Here is a 21,788-nt window from a genome sequence, read left to right as displayed (position 1 = left end):
AATGAGAATTTTAGATGGCTTTGACTGTTAAGAAGTTTTTTCTTACATTCAACCTAAATAATACTAACTAATTACTCCTTGTTCCATCCTTTGAGTACAAGCAAGCAACCAATCAATCAATAAGCATCTCTTAAGCACCTACTATGTACAAAGGGTTATGCTAATACCTGGGGATATAAAGACAAAAAAAAAAGTTCAAAGAGCTTATTGATAGTTTCACAACAAAAGTTAAGAGGATAAATCTTTGGGAATAAGGAACACATGTCGAAGTAAATAAGATTATAGTTGTCTTTCATATAAATAGTTAATAAAGTTAATAGTTTATGAAAACATAAAGATAACAATGAAAATATCTAAACTGAGGAAATGTAAGAGCCCAAGACTAATGCTATTTCGAGAGATGAATTGCTTAAGAAGCAGAAGCTGTGAGAAAGTTGAAAGAACTTTTTTTTTTTAAAGGAAAGGGATGATTCATCAATAATCTTTTTACTTTTTACTTAGGTATATTTTAATAAGTTATTTCCCATCCTGTACCCACCCATCATGTATTCTCCCATCTCTTTCCACTTGGAAAGATTATTTACTGACAATGACAACAAAAAGTTGTATTTCTGCTTCTACAGAAATGCTGTCAAAGAGATATTACTGATTTTTTAAATCTTCCTCACGCCTTTGTTTTTCTATCAAATTTTTGATAGGAAACAAATTCTGTTCAATAGAAGGAGACAACATATTTTAAAATACATGTATACAAGCTAATTGGGGAGGGTAGTAGCAGTTAGAAATAACAGAAAGTATAGAGTTTATCACTTTCTCAAGTGCCACTTATAGACTGAGAGAACAAACCTCTCAGGAAGGATTGGCTTTGCCAGGCCATTTCATGCATTGAAAGGGAAAATATGATTCAGATTTATGAGTGATCTGATTTTCTGATTTTGCTTTCTACTGAGTAAATGTTATGATTACTGACAGTGACACAACCACAAGTTGTATTTCTGCTTCTAGAGAAATGCTGTTGAAGAGATATTACTGATTTTTTAAACCTTCTTCCCACCTTAGCTTATGCCTTGTAATTTAGTAAATATTTTTTTATGTTTAAGAGTCATTAATTAGGGGCATCTAGTTGGCACAGTAGATAAAGCATTAGTTCTGAAGTCAGGAGGGCCTGAGTTCAAATCTGGTCTCAGACACTTAAAACTTCCTGGCTGTGTGATCCTGGGCAAGTCACTTAACCCCAATTGCCTCAAGGGGGAAAAATCATTAATTGATTTTGTATAAATGTGAAGCACACTTAGTAGGGGTTCAGGAGATAAAGTGGTAAGTAGATAAACTATATCCTTCTTCCATACACACACTAGGGTTACTTCTAGAATTCTGTCAGAAAGAGGTGAACCCTCTTTTAGAAACCTAGATCTGACAGTATGAGTAAAGGCTGGGACAGTGAGCCAAACAAAAAGTTAGTGTAGGGGTCCATGCCACACTTCTTTTTTTTTTTTTTTTCTTGACTATAGCTATCATTTTTTTAAATAGCTTTTGATTTACAGGTTATATGTATGGGTAATTTTACAGCATTAACAATTGCCAAACCTTTTGTTCCAATTTTTCCCCTCCTTCCCCCCACCCCCTCTCCTAGATGGCAGGATGACCAGTAGATGTTAAATATATTAAAGTATAAATTAGATACACAATAAGTTTACATGACCAAACAGTTTTTTGCTGTACAAAAAGAGGCGGACTCTGAAATAGTGTACAATTAGCCTGTGAAGGAAATCCAAAATACAGGCAGGCAAAAATATAGGGATTGGGAATTCAATGTAGTGGTTCATAGTCATCTCCCAGAGTTCTTTCGCTGGGTGTAGCTGGTTCAGTTCATTACTGCTCCATTGGAACTGATTTGGTTTATCTCATTGCTGAGGATGGCCAGGTCCATCAGAATTGATCATCATATAGTATTGTTGTTGAAGTATATAATGATCTCCTGGCCCTGCTCGTTTCACTCAGCATCAGTTCGTGTAAGTCTCTCCAGCCATGCCATACTTCTTAGGCTCCATATACATGGTCACCTAGTTTGTGAAGTCCTTGAAAGCAAATCATGTTTCACCTTTGTAGCTCTAAGATCTAGCACAGTGTGGCCCACATGGTAGGTGGTTAATACATGCTTATTACTGATTAACTGATTTTCTTCTAAGACCAATGATATAGTTGTTAAAGCACGAGCCTTAGTGTTAATGAAAGTTCTCACTGCCTGGGTATCTGTTGGTAAATGAGGGGCTGCAAAGCTGCTATACGGACACTGGATAGAACAGGTACAGCCTGCAAGGAGGGCAAGCCCAAGAAACTCGATACACTCTGTGAGCCCAGGAAGCCCACCCTCCTGGGTACAGTAATGGAGAGTTCAATGAGAAGGCACTGCATCTGACATGGTGCTTTGTGGAAAGAGAAAAATGTATCCATAGCTTTGTTTCAATGATTCAAAGCAGAGAAAATGTAGTCCCTGAGACATAGAGCCTATTTCCAGGAAAGGCACCAAAATCAGTTCCTTAACAGACCTAGGGAACTCTCCCTTCACCACTCAAACCTCCTTCCCAGGTCCTGGACTCTTAACCAGGTTATAACCCTGAATTTAGATTAGGAGCAAAGCCTCTGGTCATCAGACACTGCACCCCTGACCTCCAGGGAGCCATCCCCAGTTGAAAAGAAGGCCCTGCAAATTCCATCCCCAGCTACTTATCAAAGGACACCAAATTACAATTACACTGATAAGCTTTGTTACAGAAACATGTGACTGACATTGTGAACAGAGGCCATTTCACAGTGAAGCAATTTCATAATAGTCAACAAAGGGAGCACAGCTGTTTCCTGGTCTCTACTGACACGGGTTGGATCTGAATGGGGAATTCAAATATGAAAAGCTTTCAGGAGCCTGCATCTACTATGCAAAGTGTCCGTACTCTTTGGTCTGGAGATCCCATTACTAGTCTTAGAGCCCCAAGGAAGTCCCTGAAAAGAAGAAAGTTCCCAGCTATACCAAAATATTTTTAATAGCACTTCATGTGATAGTTGAAAACAAAGAAGATGACTTTCTATTGAAAAATGGCTAAATATATTGCAGTATATGAATGTTATGGAATAATTACTGTCCTGTAAGAAATTATGAATGTGACAACTATAGAGAAGCATGTAAAGATATATTTGAACTGATGCAGAATAAGTAGCCAAAAAAAGAATATACACAGTAATTACAATGATGTCAATGGAAATTAACAAAAATCAAAAGTCAATGTAGCAAAATTATAAAGATCAAGCAAACCCTTCCTGGAGGTGAGAAATTCAGAGGTGTCATAAATTATATGTTTTCTGACTTATTTCAATGAAAAATTATCCATGATTTTTTCCCTTCTTTTTTTTGTATTTATAAAATATTATTTGTCATGTAGGATGGCCTTCTGGAAAGAGGAAGAATACTGGGGAAAATTATGATGGTGTAAAAAAAAAAATAAAGATGCCAATAAAAGCATAAAAAAAAAAAAAGAAAAAGAAAAAAGATGGCCAAGGATCTTATTCTCCACAAGTTGGGGCAAAAAGTGCTGTAAATGAGAATCCTGAGCCATCACTGTTTAATTGCAGCTAGGTTGTATTATTGATAAAATCCTGGATTTGGAATCAAGAAAATCTAATCTGAGTTTGAATCTTTTCTCAGATATTGAAACCCTTGAAAGTCAACAACTCCTCTGAGCCCAGTTTTCTGATCTATTCATTCAGATTAATAATAATCCCAACCAATTATGTCCAAAGGGTTATAAAAAGATGCATACCCTTTGATCCAGCAGCATTTCTAATGGGCTTATATTCCAGGGAGATCTTAAAGGAGGGAAATGTGCAAAAATGTTTGTAGCAACCCTTTTTATAGAGGCAAGGAACTGGAAACTGAGTGGATGACCATAAGTTGGCGAATGACTGAATAAGTTATAGTATATGAATGTTATGGAATATTATTCTTCTATAAGAAATGACCAGCAGGATGATTTCAGAAAGGCCTGGAGAGGCTTACATGAACTGATGCTGAGTGAAATGAGCAGGACCAGAAGATCATTGTACACTACAATAAGATTATATGATGTTCAATTCTGATGGATGTGGCTCTTTTCAATAATGAGATGATTCAGGCCAGTTCCAATGATCCTGTGATAAAGAGAGCCATCTACACCTAGAAAGGCCTGTGGGAACTGAGTATGGCTCACAACATGGCATTTTCACTCTTTTTGTTGTTGTTTGTTTGCATTTTATTTTCTTTCTCATTTTTTTTCTTTTTGATTTGATTTTTCTTGGGCAGCAAGATAATTGTATAAATATGCATGAATATATTGGATTTGACATATATTTTTACCATAGTTAACATATATTGGATTACTTGCCATCTAGGGGAGGGGGAAGAAAGAAGGGGGGAAATTGGAATACAAAGTTTTGCAAGGGTAAATGTAGAAAAATATCCATGCATATGTTTTAAAAAAAGCTTTAATAAAAATAATTCTCACCTCTGAGGACTGTTAGGAAAGAATGAATTAATCATATAAAGAACTCTGCAACTTTAAAGTGCTATGTAAATGTCAGTATTATTCTTGTAAATTATTATCACATTAATGGAGTAGTTTGGGTAGTAAGAAACAATTCAATAGAAAGGATAAAATAATGGAATTGGAATTAGGAAATCTGGATTCAAACCATCCTAATATGTAATCCTGGTGTTTCTAGGCTTCATTTCTCTCATCTATAAAACACAAAACAGGGGAAACTAGATGGTGCAGTGCACCAGCCCTGAAGTCAGGAGAACCTGAGTTTAAATCTGGCCTCAGACACTTAATATTTACTGTATGACCCTGGACAAGTCACTTAACCCAACTGCCTCACCACCACCCCCCCCCAAAAAAAAATAAAATGCAAAAAACAGCAGCAAAACAAGACGAGGGAAGAGCAATAATACCGTTTGGCTGAAGGAGTGGATAAGGTTGGCCAAGTAGGTTGGAAGCAAATTGTGAAAGGTCTTTAATGTGATGATATTTTGAATTCTTAAACAGTTCATTCATTAGGATGAGGTTTGAACAGAATATAAAATCAGGAGTGTGAGATTAGGATGAGACCTCAGCAATCATCTAGGTCCCATTAGAACATCCTCAACAAGTAGTCATTCAACCTCCAATAAAAGCTAATGCATTCCCTCTTCAGGAATTCCATTCTACTTTGGACAACTCAGTGGCAGCTAGGGGGTACAGTGAACTGAGTATGGACCGGAACCAGGAATTCCTGAGTTTAAATTCAGTCCTGTGTAACACTGGACAAGTCACTGAAACTTGGTCTGCCTCATTTTCCTCAAGTATAAAATGGGATTAATATTAGCCCCTACCTCCCAGGACTGTTGTAAAGATCAAATGAGATAATAATTGGGAAAGACTAGTGCTTGGCACATAGTAAATGCTTAAAAGTTAATTCCTTCCTTCCTCACCCCCATTCTCCCTCTTTTTTCCTTCCTTCTTTTCTTCCCTCCTTCATTTTTAAGTTTTTCATAACTTAGAATCATTTTAACATATTGCCTATAGTATGTCTAATCTTTCCTTCTTTGTGACAATTCTTCAAATATTCGAATATTTCTCTCTCCCCTTCCCCCAGTCTTCTCTTCTCTAGACTGAACAATCCAGGTTTCTTCAGTCAGATCACATGAGAGCAGGATTCAAGACTCTTCAAGACTCTCTTGTTACCTATGGACACATTAGTCACTTCACCATGAGCTCTTGAAAGTAGTGACTATTGTATTATTATTTTTTTTTTTTTGGGTATCTCTAGCACTTGGTACAATGCCTGATATATACTAGATGACTACAGACTGATTGACTGATCAATGAATTTTATAAACAATGGTATCCAAAACTAAATAGAATGGCTCAGATGTATTCTTAAGGGGAAGAGTAAAAGAATTATCACCTTCTTTTTTAGTCTAGATCTGTAATTTCATTGATGTAAGAAATTATTAAGGAGAAAATTCTCTCTATCAATGCATATCAGCAACTCTTCCCAACTTATAGTCTTAAAGTTGCCTGGGTTACTGAGGTTAAATGTCTTGTCTAAGGTCACACAGCCAGTCTCTAACAGAACAGGAGATTATCTCAGTTCTTTAAAACCCTAAGTCTGACACCTTATTCACTCAGAGTATCATGTGGCTCTCTCACCAACTCCTTATTCCTAAGAATTATTCTTCTCTTAATGCAGTACAAGACTTCATTATCTTTGGGGACTATTGACTTTTATCAAGTCAATATCACACTACTGACTTTTATCAAGCTTGCTTTCCATTATGACCCTCAGGTCTTCTAAGAAATTATTATCTAACTATGCTTCCTCTACCTTGTACTTGTGAAGCTGTTTTTTTTTTTTTTTTTTTTTTAAAGAATCAGATTTAAGATTACATTTATCCCTACTGAATTTTATCTTATTAGTTTCAAACTCAATGCTCTAGCTGTCAAAAAGTTTTTCTTTTTTTTTTTTTTCTTTCTTTTTTTTTTTGTTAAGGCAATTTGGGGTTAAGTGACTGCCCGGGGTCACACAGCTAGGAAGTGTTAAGTGCCTGAGATCAGATTTGAACTTATATCCTCCTGACTTCAGGGCTAGTGCTCTATCCACTGAGCAACTAGCTGCCCTCTAGTTTTTGTTTTTGTTTTTTTTCTTTTCTGCCAATAGAATATAAGTACCTTAGAGGCAAGGACTATTGTTTCTGCCTTTGCATTTTCAGTCTAGAACCAGCACATCGAATATGGGAGGTACTTAATTAATAAATGTTTGTTGAATGAACATCTTTTGAGATCTTTCTGGATCTAGTCTCTCAGAATCATGACTTCAGCCTCATCATAGATTCTTTGTTCTTCTTCATCTCACATGTTCAACTAGATGCCATATTTTGCTGTTTCTTTCTCCAAAACATCTTTCACAACTGACTCATTCTTTCTAGTCACACAACAACCATATTTATTTAGGTTTCCATCATTTCTTAACTAGCTATTGATTTCCCTGCTTCAACTCTCCCCCATTCCAATCTTTTCTCTACACAAAGTGATTTTCCTTAAGTGCAGATCTGATTATACCTTTCCCTTACTCAATAAATTCCAGTGGCTCCCTACTGCCCTTGGATAAGATAACAATTTGGCTTTTAAACTCCTCCACATCCTGGTCTCAATCTATATTTTTAAGGTCATTACACATGATTCCCCTTTGCTCACTCTTGGTCTAGCCAAACTCTCCTTTTTGTTCTTCAAAAATAACACTTGGATTCCTATCTTTGTGCTTTCATGTTAGGTGCTCTGTTCTCTTTAATCCAAAATTGTTTCTGCTTCATAGAATATCTCTTTCTTTAAGATACAATTCAAGTACTATCTTCGACATAAAGCCCTTTCTGATCTTCCCCAAATGCAAGTGCCCTCCCTAAATACTTTTTAAAAAATTTATTCTGAGTATATTTATTCTGTATACACTTATACATGCACACATTGTCTCCATAGAAACAACATAAACTCCTGGAGAACAGAGGATATTTCATTTTAAAATCTGGTTTCTAATTTATCTATTTCTTCTCCAACTTTTAATATCAGCCTATTTGGGATTATTATGGATTTGTTGGCTTTCTAGTTATTAAATTTATATTTAGTTCATTAATTCCTCTTTTTTTTTTTTTTTAGTACTTTGTTAATGTACTTTTTAAGGATATAAATTTCCCCTTGAGGAATGTTTTAGTTATATTCTAGAAATTCTGGTATACTGTTTTTTTCATTATTATTTTCCTCCACATAATTATTATTTCTATGATTTATTCTTTGACCTATTCATTATTTAGATTTCTTCATCAGTCTCTATTTAGGATTGTTTCTTTAGTTTTTGCTCATTGAAATGATTTTATTGAAATATGGTTTACAAAGAGTCTAGCACCTCATCTAATTGCTATTTCTGCCTTTTCACATTTATTTGCCATATTTCTATGTCATAACAGATAGCCAATTTGGGTCAATAAATAGTCAAAGTTCCACATGGTATTAAGAAATATGTATACTCTTTAGCAGTCCCATTTAAGATATACTATAAATCTTTTAGCCCTAGTTTCTCAATTTTATATTTCCCCTTTTATTTTTCTTTTCAATTTGTCCAAAACTGAGACAGGGACATTAAAATTCCCTGCTATTATATAACTGTCTATATCTTCTTGCAATTCAATTAATTTTTCCTTATGAATTTAGATGCTAAGGTTTCTAGAGTATGTAAGTTAATATTAATATTGATCCACTGCCTATAGTTTCTTTGGGCCTAGTGTAGTTTCCTTGTTAATCTCTTTTTAAGCTGTGAATTTGTTTTGTCTGATAACATTATTGCAACTGCAACTTTTTTTCTTTTTTGCCTGATGCATAGCAAATTTTGTTCCTCTCCTTGTAAGTATTTTCTTTTAAAGTATGTTTCTTGTAAGAAGTTGATTGTGGCATTTTGTTTTCTTATCCAATCTATCACTCTTTTTTATTTTTTATATTATTTAATATATTTCCATTTAAAGTTACACAAGTTAAGTTTCTATTTGCCTCCTTTTGTCTCTAATATTGTTTATTTTTCTGATTTGGAAGGTGGAGTAGGTTAATTTTCCTCTGTAAAGATAGTGCTGTGTCTCCTCAGTTGTTTTTGCTTAATCTGCTTTTGAACATGGTAAGTGCTTAAAAATGCTCATTTATTAATTGAATCTCTCTCTACTCTCATCCATCCTCCATACAGCTACCAAACTGATATCCTTTAGAGCCAATCTGTCACTCCTTTATTCAATCAACTCTAATTACCTCACTATTTTCTTTAGGATTAAATATAAACTCTATTTAGCTTTTTAAATCTTTCATAACTTATCTTTAGAGCCTTATTATTCACTACTCTCTTTCCCAAATCTATAAGAAGGTCAGACAAACTGGCCTTCACTTTGTTTCCCAGATATGACATTCCAGTCCCATCTGTGTCTTTCCACCGGCTATCCTCCATGCCTGAAAGCAATGCCCTTTCTGCCCAAAAAACTCCCTTCCTTTCTTTAAGATTCAACTTAAACATTTAAGCCATTCATTCCTCACGCCATCCCTTGCTAGTAGCCTCATTCCCTAATTAGGCTGCATGTGACAGTCTTCTGTTTATTTGTGTGTGTGTATTTTCTCCCATACCTGAAATGCATTCCCACCTCACGTTTGGACAAATCATTTAACTTCTCTGGATATCAGTTTCCTCATCTATAAAATGAAGGGAATGGCCTTTAAGGTCCCTTCTAGTTCTAAATCTATGTGCTAATGATTGTGTCATCCAAGATATTAAATTATGCCTCCCAATTTTGTATAATCTACAAATTTGACAACAATGCTATCCCAGTAATTGATAAAAATGTTAAACATAAAGAGCCAAGGACATATTCTTGGGTGTTCTACTAGAAACCTCCAACCAAGCTGAAACTGAACCACTAACAACTATGCTTTGGATGAGCTAGAGACCACAAATCTCTCATCATTGCCCAATATCAACTGCGAGGATGACTTAAAAGAGAGATACATGCAAAGAGAGAGGGGGGAGAGAGAGACACATGCAAAGAGAGACAGAGAGAGGCAGAGAGAAGTGAAGAGAATTTATTATAGGTAGTACAGCAGGACGAGGCCATTTGAAAAAGGAAGAAGGTTCTTGGCAAACTAAAAGTACTTAAAGAAAAAATAGTAGTCAAAATCTATTAGCAGTATTTCAAAGAGAGAGGGAGAAATCATTGCAATCCTGTCTCTTTAAGACAACTACAATAGATAAGAAAGGATTATAGTTACCAACCAGAAGATATTTCACATAACTAACAAATTCACTAATGGAGAAAAGGTTCATTTTATTTTACAATCCAATATTAAGAGAACTAGAATTTAATGGTTGGGGATAGCATATGCCCTCAATATTGTACTTATTAGGAAGAGAAAAATTTTCAAGCTATAAAATAACATCATTTAAGTACAGCAGATAACTCTGAGGACACTTAAAAAAAAGAAAAAACATTCTGGGGCAAGTTAATTGATCCACAAAATAAAAAAATGGATCCCAAGTCTATATTATTGTTCTTTTAAAGAAATATTTATTCAGCAAACATTATATACAGAGTATCAGTTTACTGTGAAGGTAATCCCTGTTTTCTAATTGAAATTTATTTTTTATTACTTGAATCATTACATGGATAACCTAAGAGTCTAGCACCTAAATGTCACAAACACATATGGATCCCCAAAAATATCTTATTGAGACAGCAACTTATCTCTCAAATGGACAGAACAATGAAAAGAGGAAGGAAGGATGAAAAGACATATTTAATCCTCAATCACCTTAGGACTCTGAAGACTAACAATTCTTCTAGGACTCTCATCTGTGACCCATCTCATATATGAAGTCTTCACCTACCCCCACAAGGGCTACTTCATAGTCTGTTGCCAAGTACTACAAATTAGAACCTTGCAGGCAAAACAACAATACTTTGCTATATCTATTTTGGAATTACCATCATCAGCTCCAAAAGATGGAACTTGCTGAGTAAGAATAATAATGTAATACCTGGAGGGAGAGTCTCCATATTTTGTGCTCTGTCGTCCCCATTGTTACTGTGAAGGTCTTTCTTTTTAATTGGATCAATTTCATTCCAGTCCTCCTGGAGGAAAAGAAAAAAGATACCAAATGGTTTGTTTTAGTCTTTAAACATATACTTCACATACCTTCAACCCCACCAGGCTTTAACAAAGTATAAGATTGCAAAGGAAGAAAGGAGTAGGAATTATTTTCTTTCTAGAGGAGGCAGACAGTGATTTTTCATTTTATTGGTTCATATTATCCTTTAACATCAGGCTATGAGTAGAAATAACTTCAGGAATTCAAAGCTAACAATATTTGGGCAGGATGGTTGTGGGTGTGAGGAAAGCCAGGGAAAAGAAATCATTAAATTCACAATGTAGTGTAATTTTTTTTTTAAATTACACCTGTCAAAATCTTATTCAGCAATTTCCTACTCTGATGTCTCATCACAAGATGGAGCCCTTGGTTCCCAAAGGCTGTCACTGAAATGCCCTACCCAATAGGATAGACTTCCAAATTGGAACTAATGACAGGCTGTTGATATTTCCAAGGATTAGCAGGCCTAAGTTCTGAGATTCACATTATCATAAGTCAAGGGAATAGAGAATTTTTTTTCTTATGATATTTTATAGTAAGACAGCCTAAGGAATTTGTTTATCCTTATCTACACTCATAATATCATGTTACTAAAGTTGACACAAGGAATAAACATTTATTAAGTTAATAGATGCTAAATACTCTTTCTGTTGTTTAGTCATTTCAGTTCCACCCAAATCTTCATGACTCCATATTTGGGGTTTCCTTGGCAAAGATACTGAAGTAGTTTGCCATTTCCTTCTCTAACTCATTTTACAGATCAGGAGATTGAGGCAAACAGGGTAACAAAAGTGTTTCAGTGTTAGATACTAAGGAGACTTAGAAGTGATCTTGAAGAGAGACACTATGGTATACTGGTTCTCCCCTAGATGTGAAGTCAGGAAGATTGGGGAATATTCCTCCACAGACATTTACTAGTTCCACATGTTTACTAAGTCACTTAAATCTCTTTGAACATTAGTTTTCTCATTATTATCTGAGGATAGTAAGATTTTTCTCATAGAATGAGATATGAGATAATAGAATGTTAAGAGCTTTGCAACCTTAAAACACTCTATAAACTAGAACTATTATTATGATCTAAGCCCCAAGTCCTTTGCTGGCTTGTTTTTATGAAACCTTTTGTTTCTTTTGAGTTTGGCTGAATAATATGTTCTTTAAGATTCATCTAATGCCAGCCTTCTACAAATAACAAAAGGAGAAAATTTGTTTTTGTTTTTTCATGAAACTCACTCATTAAAATTCCTCTAAAATCAGTTTTCAATCAATGGAATGAAGGTATGAATGGGGGGCTCAAACATAAGTCTAGGATGCCTTGGCACTTTTTTATTTTTAGTGAATTTATTTCTACAAAAGCATATCAAGTCAAAAATCAGACTACTTATTAATATCACTATCCCTGAGCTGAATGTATTTTTCATATACCTTCAACTAATTCTTCAAATCAAAATATAATGGAGCTTATTCACATTTTCTTCTTATACAGCTCAAAATTTTTAGAAGTATCTCATGAGTAACAATTTTCTCAATTAGTCTACAATACATCAAGCATTATCTTCTAGACATCTAAAAAAAAAGAAAAGAAAGAAAAGAAAAGAAAAGAAAAGAAAATCAATAGTTCCTATATATCTTGATCAGTGCTCACAAACTAACCATCAGAAAGATGGAGAGAAGCAACCAATGAACAGCATGAATTCATTCAGCCAGATCTGAATATTTAAAACATTACAAGTTATGAGGTTTGGAAAACTTTCTCACTGGAAACATTTTGGCTTTTTAAATTACAATGTACATAGTAGACTTTTCAACTAGTGAAATAATTTGACAATCAAGCCAAAAGCCTCTTAAAAAAAAATGAAAATTTTCTGCTGAGCCAGAGCCACATTTCCATTCAAAAGTTATAAGGTATTTACTAAGAGAGCAGTACCTAAGCCTCTTGCCTCTGAGCTCAGTTTTCCTTTAGTTTTTAATCCTGCGATGAAGCTATTGAGCTGAAGTTACCAAATCAGTGTTGTCATGGAAATAACAGGCTATTGTGTCACTTGCCGAATCTTGAATTCACTGAAAAATTGAGCAGGACAAAACCTCAGGTTCAGAAGGGAAGCAACCTTTATAAATATTAACTAGTTACCTGGATCTTTCTGTTTTAAAGTCAATCCTGTGTCAGTAACCTTTTGAACATGAGATGGCAAGTGGCTGTTCTTTTATGAATCCTATCATTGTGGAAATATAATTTTAACCATGTCAATTCCTTCCTCAAAAGCTTCAATGACTCCCTCTTGCTTCTAAAATAAAAAATAAACTCAAACTTTTTGGTATTGAAAGTCTTTTATAATCTGTGAAGAGTCTTTTGCCCAGGAGTTGGAAGACCCAGATTTAAATCCCAAGTCTGATATCCCTTCCCTAAATGATCTTAAATAAATCCCTTAACCTCTCCAAGCCTCAGTTTTCTTCTCTGTAAAATGATAGGATTCCATATAGCTTCATCACCTACTTTCCATTCCAGATTGCAATTCCTTGTATATTCTATCTCCTATTCCAGGATCATTGCACAAGATTTGTGCAGTTCCATGAGAAAGTATTCTCACTACTTAATACAGTACCTGGTATATAACAGGACCTCCGTAATCCTGAGTTGAGTAGAGCTGAATGATTTAAAGAATTTCCATAAAGTGGAGTCAGTCATGTCCCACCAGATCTGCCTAGTTGCAGAAAACAGCCTAACACCAGTCTTGCCACAGAAATATCACAAGTTACTGGCCACAATTTTTCAGATTTAAGAATGACATTAGCATTTCAATCAGGTTTCACCAGATGCATTTTCAGATCATCTACTACTTGACTCAGGGGAAAGAACTTCCCATTTCCTCAGAAACAAGATCTGCCACAATCCAAAGTTAAACATGATCTATCCACCCATATCCCCGACAAAGCAAAGCTTGACAACAGGAGGCAAGAGAAAATTATAACAGCCCTAACCAAAACAGAGAAATATGCTTTTAGCACCATAATCCTTTATGTGTCTTTTATTTAGGTTCTTAAGCAATTTCCTCCAAACATACATGATCCACAGCCTGTAACCCCAAGCTATCAAAAATAACCTCTAGTTGCATAAATTAAGCAAGCTGATGTTTGCTCAGTCAGTCCCATAGGACTTTTCTGGGGTGCCTTGAAATGACACCATTTGACGACAGCCTTCTCCATCTGTGTAAGGAAATCCTTCTTTGTATAAAATGGCCTATTAAATGAATACATTGATCTTCAGAACCCAAACTTTAAGTGTCAGTCCCATAGGACTTTTCTGGGGTGCCTTGAAATGACACCATTTGACGACAGCCTTCTCCATCTGTGTAAGAAAATCCTTCTGTGTATAAAATGGCCTATTAAATGAATACATTGATCTTCAGAACCCAAACTTTAAGTGGCAGCTGCTGACCTAAGCTAGTAGTTTAGACCTGATCAGAAAGACTTGAGTTCAAATCTAACCATAGATACTTAATAGCTGTGTGACCTGGAGCAACTTTTAATTTAATTTAAGTCTGCTTTAGTGTTCTCACTTATAAAACAGGGATAATGACAGCACTTTCCTTGTTGGATGGTTGGGAAGATAAAATGAGATATTTGCAAAGTGCTTTGCAAACCATAAAGCATCCTATAAATACTATTGCTAAAAGCAATGGTATTAAATGGTATTATTTATTTCATAATTGATAATGATTAGGGTAATATGCTGCATTATTATTATTAAAACAAAGAATTCATCTAAGGAAAGTTGTGGGAATCATACATGCAAGAAAAAAAATCCCACACTAAAAAAAAAGAAAATAGAGTTCTGAGAAATCATGGTCAGAGTTATGGTATCTCAAGTAAAACTTGAGATGTTTCACAAATGGCTGAACTGATTATTTGGGACCGGAGTTTAGAATTGAATATGATACTGCAACATATCCAACATATAAAGGACTGCTTGCCATCTAGGGGAGAGGGTGGAGGGAGGGAGGGGAAAAAAATTGGAACAGAAACGAGTGCAAAGGATAATGTTGTAAAAAAAAAAAAATTACCCTGGCATGGATTCTGTCAATATAAAGTAATTATAAAATAAAAATTACAAAAAAAAGAACTGAATATGAAATTAACTGTCACTTGGACAACCAAAATATCAATGAACCAACAAATTTCAGATCTGTGACAAAAAAGTAAATGGTCATATCTAAATACATTGAAGTGACTGACATCCACTGATAAAGTAATCCAGATGATATATCAACCAATACATACAGTTCAACCTAGTTCCCTGCCTGTCTAACTGCTACTGTTCAAGGCCTATCTTAAACCCATTCATTTCCATGAATTTTCCCCAAAGAGCATTGAAGGTGTCTATCAGTGACTCTAAGAACTACTGCTGGCAATATTATTGACAAATAGCGAAGCACTAAAATTCTCTAGGCCTCAGTTTCCTTGATTGTTTTAAAAAAAAAAAAGGGTTAGACTAAAAGACTCCTCAAGTCCCTACCAACTTTGACAATTCTATTCTGTTACTTATCTCTATTCAAGCCAACATTATGAACATGGTTATACTACCTGTATATACTATATATACTGCCCACACCATTACTGTTTTGACTCTTGATTTAGAGACAGACAGAACTTCAAAAGTCAATAATTTACAGTATTTTACTGTACTTTACATTATAATGTATATTAGATATAGTAATTTACAGATGAAGAAACTGAGTCTCCTAGCAGTAAAATGCCTTGCCCAAGGTATTACGCATCAGAGCTAGGATTTATGCATAGGTGTTCTGCCACTAGCATTTTGTTATATTATCCTCCCATATTGCCTATTCGTCTATGTAAGTCTTGTTTCCCACAAAAGAAATTTTAAAAATTTGGGCAGAGGTCTGAATCTCTGAAAACCTTCAAAAGAGAAGGGACAGCTGTTTCCTTCAAGGTCTTCTGGGTAGCAAAAGGGGTGGAGAATGGCTCACCCCAAAAGGTGAAACACCCCATTGTAGTGGTTTTATTTGTAGAAGATTTCTGTTACTGAAAAAAAGTTGTTAGTCGTATTATTCTATGCCTCTCTTTCCTTTGTTTCTAAATATCCACTAAAAAAACACATTGCTGATTAGGGGGAAAAAGTTAGGGATGAGGTCATATATTTTTCTTGTACTCTTCCCCCAGGACAAAGAAAGTATCAGACAGGCACAGTCTAAAGTGCTCCATAAATACTTGTTAGAAAGAAATAAATGTGTATTCGACTTATTCTACTTCTCTAGATAGGGAGTTTGTCGGCATTGCTTTCCAGTCTCAGGTTGACAAGACCTCTTCATCCACTTGCTCATAAATTTACATATGTTGACAAGGAAATGGGTGGTTAAAGGAAGATATCAATGCACAGGAAATGGGTGGTGTCAGTTCATAAATGGATATGTCAATACACAGAAAAAAAAAAAGCTCTCCCTATTATCCAGATGCAGGTATCTTCAGGTCACAGTCCCTCTCAATAGATCTGATTGTTCACCTTGTTAGAAGAAAATGGACAGTGACAGCCTGGTCCTCCTTCCTTTTTTAGTAACAAATATATACCACTCAGTTAAAGAGTAACGATTCAGTACGACGCTGGGTCAGAAATGGCGGAGAATTTTTTAAACCAGTGAGGATGTTTTGGCTCTCTATGACACAGATCAATGTCAGATTTCAGGGTAGAGAGGTGTTGATACTGAATACATAATGACAACAATACAAGCGGATGATGCTTTATAAAAAAAACATGGTTGACCATGTCAAGAAACCTTCCTGGCAAGGAAAGCTGATTCTATACTACTTTGCTAAAATAAACACTTTAGCCTTTAAATGTGACGTTCTCCCTGATTTTCTCTCCTATCAGTTAAAAATGACCTCTCTCTTCATGAATTTTTCAGGTTACTATTTCCTATGTACTTATTCATTTTCTTAAACATTGATTTAAATACATGCTTTGAGAGTAGGAGCTGTTTTCCCCTCTCTTTCATCTATGCATGTCCAGTAGCTAATATAATGTCATGGCTTGCTAGATTGAATTTGGATTCAGGATAAATGATCTAACCTCTTCAGAGCTGTCTTTTCATGTGTAAAGAGAGTTTGGATCAGTGGTACAGTAGATAAAAGAGCTGGCCTGGAGCTAGAAGGACTTTAAGTTCAAACCTGCCCTCCTTACTTGGGAGCTACAAGATTCTGGGCAAGTCATTTAACTTCTGTGGGCAAATGCAAAGTGAGGATGCTAATAGCTCTTCCCCCATAGGGTTGTAGTGAGAAACAAAAGAGAGATTTGTAAAGTAGTTAGTAGTGAATGCTAGGACCCCTCCCCAGCCCTAACTTTTTCAATGAAACTAGCATGAGGTAACTGTAATGAATATACACAGTGCTTTAAGTCTCCAATAGAGTACAGTCTGAGAATTTAAGGATGAATAAATTTTTAATTTTTTTAAAAATCAATTCAAAATTAAGACTAAGAACCTGGATTCAAACCCTAGCCCTGTCAATGACAAAGTATGATCATGGGCCTCAGTTTCCTCATCTGTAAAATAAGAAGAGTTGGAATACATGATCTCTAAACCCTAGAATAGGATAAACACTAGGATAGTATGGATGTGCTCAGCTGGAAGTGAATGAGTTGTGGATGAGAGAAGGTTCCCTCAGGGAGGTGTCAATCAAAAAATGTAACTAATACACAACTCATCGGTTAGACTGCATTGTAACACACTGACAGTAATACTGGTATAACAGAAATGCAGAAGCCTTCATGGAATCTGAAAAAAAGAATGAGCCCAACAACAGTAGTTATTCATCATTGTTTTGTAGTCATTTCAATCATGACCCATTTGGGATTTTCTTGGCAAAGATATTTCCTTCAACAGCTCATTTCAGAGATGAGGAGAATAAGGCAATGGGGCAAAGAGACTTGCCTAAGGTCATACAGCAATAAGTGTCTAAGGCTGCACTGAAACTCAGATCTTCCTGATTCCAGATCAAGCATTTTATCCACCACCTAGTTGCACACATTTACCACTGCCTCTCCAATATTTTATTAAGTAGAAGAAAGTGTATCGGAACCAGGTAACACAAACAGGTATATTCCTGTAAGCACGAATGTGCCTGTACAGAGTACACATTTAGGATAATATTCCTATAAGACTGAACCTCTTTTATTCTGATTCTTCACAAAACATTCTTATACTACTAATTTGGTTTTATAAGTAGCTTTTCCTACTGGGAAGAAAATGTATGGCCTGGCTGACAAGTATTCCAGTTACATTTCTTATTGAAAATTAAGAAATTGATGTTCTAGTTTATTAATCAATCATGTCAGCTGGGTTCAAATGAATCAGTTTCTACATCTGGGTGGCTAATAAAATGGAATTCCTGAGATTTCAAATGTGAGGGCCAGATCATATCCATGGGGTATAACAAAAGTCTTATGTTAATTTTATTTCTATCTAAAATGCCACTGGCATTCCAGCAAATTGGCATATGTTTTCAGAATAGGCAATTCCAACAGATTTGCTTTATAGGCTACTTATGAAAAATAATGTCATGTAAATGTCCACCAGCTGCAATATAAAGCTCAGCTCTAAAAAGAATAGGGAACAGGATTGAGAGTTTGAATGTATCTTTAGAGATCTAGTTTAAAATCATTGATTCTAAAGATAAGGGGAACTGAGGAACAATATGGTAAATATTTTGCCTTAGTAGCAAGGAGAAGAAAAATTCTTCTACTTTCCACAAAGCTTCTTAGTTGATGCCCCACTTAAAAAAAAAAAAAAGTTTTGTAGTATATAAAGTAAGTATTTATCTATCATTCTGTAAAGTTAACAACTGCATGTCTCTGGTATATGGATCATTCTCCCGAGGAGCATACTTCTCAAGGATGGGAACCCAAAGAAGATCAGTTGACATAATTCTGACTAGCTCTAACTGCACAACTTTCACTGTCCCTTGTCCAAAACTTAGATATGCCGTATAAGAGTGCAATAGCAATTGAGCCATGTCCCCAAGAAAGGGACAGTTCCCCATCTCCACCATCAAAATGACAATGCTGGGAAAAGATGCAAAACAGAATCCTGCAACCAACCCTTCCGGCCCTCTAAATCTTCTCAAATCCAGGAAAAAAGACAACTCATTGAGATAAGGGGCAAGAGAAGAATTATTCACTTCTAGGGGTAGGAAAAAAAGGAACTGGGTATAATTACAGATACATGTACAGGATTGTACATATTGAACCTATGTCAGATTCTGGGCTGTCTTGGGGAGGGATAGAAGAACTTGAAACACAAGTCTTACAAAAATGAATGTTAAAAATTATCTTGTACATTATTTGAAAAAAATACTATTGAAAATAAAATATTCTATAGACTATCCAACTAGACTGTAAGTTCTGTTAGAAGTATGGTATATCTAAACTCACAGGACCTAGCACAATGTTCTCATACAATAGGTGCTTAATAAGTAGGAGTGCTGGATTTTGTAGTCCTAGTAACAATGGTAAGAAGTGGAGGAGGAAAGCAAGAATGTCAAAAATGTTTCCAGGTTGCTCGGAAGCAGTCTCAAACACAGTGGCATCAGGTCCTGGAAAGGGACCCTAAAGCTCATAAAATCAAGGTGTGGAAAATGGAAAGGCATTTATTTGGTTTCTACAGTTATGAAAATTAAATTGGAGAAATGAAACTTAAATTAGAAAACTGAAACCCACAAGGAAGTCAAAGACTAATCAAAAGTTAATCAAGATAATCACCTTTCCCCAAAAGAATGTAAACTCCTTAGAGGCAGGAACTAGGTTTTGTAATTGGGGATGGTGGCCAGAGATTTGAAAAGAATCTTTAGTTCTCTGCCCCAAGTCTTCCACTGTTATCTTCCCTGTTCTACAAAGTAAGCTCCTTGAGAGCAGGTACTATGTAAAAGGTCTGGGAGGGGAGTGTAGGGAGAGGGGAGATTCAGGTTGTGTAACTTCTGTAACATCCAATTAATGAGGAATCAGGGGAGGGACTTGTCATTCAGAATAGGAAATAAAACCCGGCCTTTGGAGTTTCTATTAATCTAGACACCCATTCTTGCAAGAATAAAAAATAAATCTTTTCTGCATTCATCAGTGAGTCAGTGGAGTTCTTGGTAAGATATTTTGTTTCTTACAAAGGAGTCCCCAGCCTTTTCTGGATGAGTAGCTATTCATCTTTTGCTATTTTCAAAGCTTTAGGATGAACTCAAAAGATAATAAGTAAGGGAGAGGTGCAGGGAGGAGGAGACAGGGCCCAAAAAAGAACTTAAGGCTTTTTAGCTCTATCAGTAGTACAAAATGAAGCTTCTGGAGATTTCGGATTTAGTCTTATGCCTTGATTTTACAGAAGAAATCTGACAGCAAGAGGATAGTGCCAAACAAACAGTTGATACTTAACAAATTACTTTTTCCATCCCCTACCCACTCCCATTTGCTGTTTACCATTCATTTTGCATTTCAAAGCAGCTAGGCAGATTGAGAGTTTGACCTGGAATCAGGAAGACCTGAATTAAAATGTGGCCTCAGATTCTTATAAGCTGTGTAACTCTATTTCCCTCAATTTCCTCAACTGTAAAATGGGGATATTCAAATTATTATAGGTTTATCAAATCCCACCTACCAGATTTTTTGTGAAGATCAAATGAAATAATATTTATGAAGTCCTTAGGCACAGTGCCTGAAACATAGCAGGTAATATATAAATGTTTATTCTTTCCTTTCCCTTTTACCAACAGAAGGATTAGCTTTATATAAAGCAACTAGAGACAAGATGGTTCTTTAAACAAACTAAAAACAACAACCTCTTGGTTGACTAGGAATCTAAAAGTCTTGCAATGTCAGGCTTTGTCCAGCTTACAGAACTCTCATCAGGGCCAAAAAGTACGGTTATCATTATTATTGTCTGAATTATAGCATACATACTTATGAATGTAGTTGTTTATTAGTTTCTAAGATTTTGTCTTTTACCTACATCTATCATCAGTATCATTGTCTATAGAATTACAGCCATTAATATTCCATAATGATGCCAAAATATTGCTGGCAGAATGAAAGGATATAAATAGGCCTGCTTCTGTATTTAATCTTCCCCCCAATCCAAAATACTTCTTGTCACTGTTACATTATCTCAGCTGACTAGACCATATGCTCAGAAGCAGATTATAGGTCTAAAAATATCATTTGAATGACTGGGTTTTATTTAATTTTTTTTTGTCCATCAATTGTCTATTTTAACAGTCATTTAAAACTGTTCAATAACCATTAACCTTTATCCCCCAATCTTAAGTCAATGGACAGGTTTGGAAAATTGCTGAAGTTTTCTATATCACATTCACTAGGAGGGATAATTCATATTCCCAGAGACAACTTGCTTACAAGAGTTCAAAGAACTTTACCAATATGCCAAATGGTAACCTTGCTAACTCAACAAAGATTTATTAAAAATGCCTACTGTGTATAAGGTATTATGGACATAAAAAATCAAAATGAGAGAGACAGAAAGACACACAGACATACACACACACAGAAGGGGAAGGGGGAGGCGAGAAATGAAAGGGATAAAGTATGCTCCTACAGTTAATATTTTTTTATTTAAAAATATGGAATAAAACAAGCATTTTCCTAATATAGTACAATATTCTATTTAAATATAAATATATAATCGTTTTCATGTAAATTGCAAGTTTAGCCCATGAGGTAAGATCTAGGACTTAGATGAGCATGGTAGGCTATTTAATACCCTGAATTCTTGAGTACATCACAATTACTATCTGGGCTTGTTTCATTTTCTATAAAATGGGCACAATAAAGTGACATGTATATTATCATATGATGATTATAGACTGCTTTACATATACATCATCTTACTTCATCCTTATCCCAGTCCACAAGAGCAGTTAGTAAGTACCAGTACTACTCAGTCTTGCCTTTGTCACTAGATTCAGAATCAGGGGGATTCAATACCAGTATGACATTGAGCTTTAAGTCCCTTTTTGTCCATAGGTCTTTATCTCCTCATCTG

The 21,788-nt window shown here is 35.3% G+C and overlaps 1 protein-coding gene across 1 annotated transcript in view; it reads right to left on the bottom strand.

The window, feature by feature from the left end:
* Nucleotides 1-21,788, bottom strand: part of GALNT2 (polypeptide N-acetylgalactosaminyltransferase 2) — a 254,489-nt gene that overhangs the window by 97,153 nt on the left and 135,548 nt on the right. Inside the window, exon 2 of the mRNA XM_051993624.1 lies at nt 10,627-10,720. Within this exon, the coding sequence (XP_051849584.1) occupies nt 10,627-10,720 (94 nt within the window). The remainder of the gene's footprint in view (nt 1-10,626; nt 10,721-21,788) is intronic.

This window comes from Antechinus flavipes, chromosome 4 (assembly GCF_016432865.1).
Source record: "Antechinus flavipes isolate AdamAnt ecotype Samford, QLD, Australia chromosome 4, AdamAnt_v2, whole genome shotgun sequence".
Classification (NCBI taxonomy): Eukaryota; Metazoa; Chordata; class Mammalia; order Dasyuromorphia; family Dasyuridae; genus Antechinus; species Antechinus flavipes.
The sequence above is the reverse complement of the archived record's forward strand: the minus strand, read 5'-3'. Positions and strand labels throughout refer to the sequence as shown.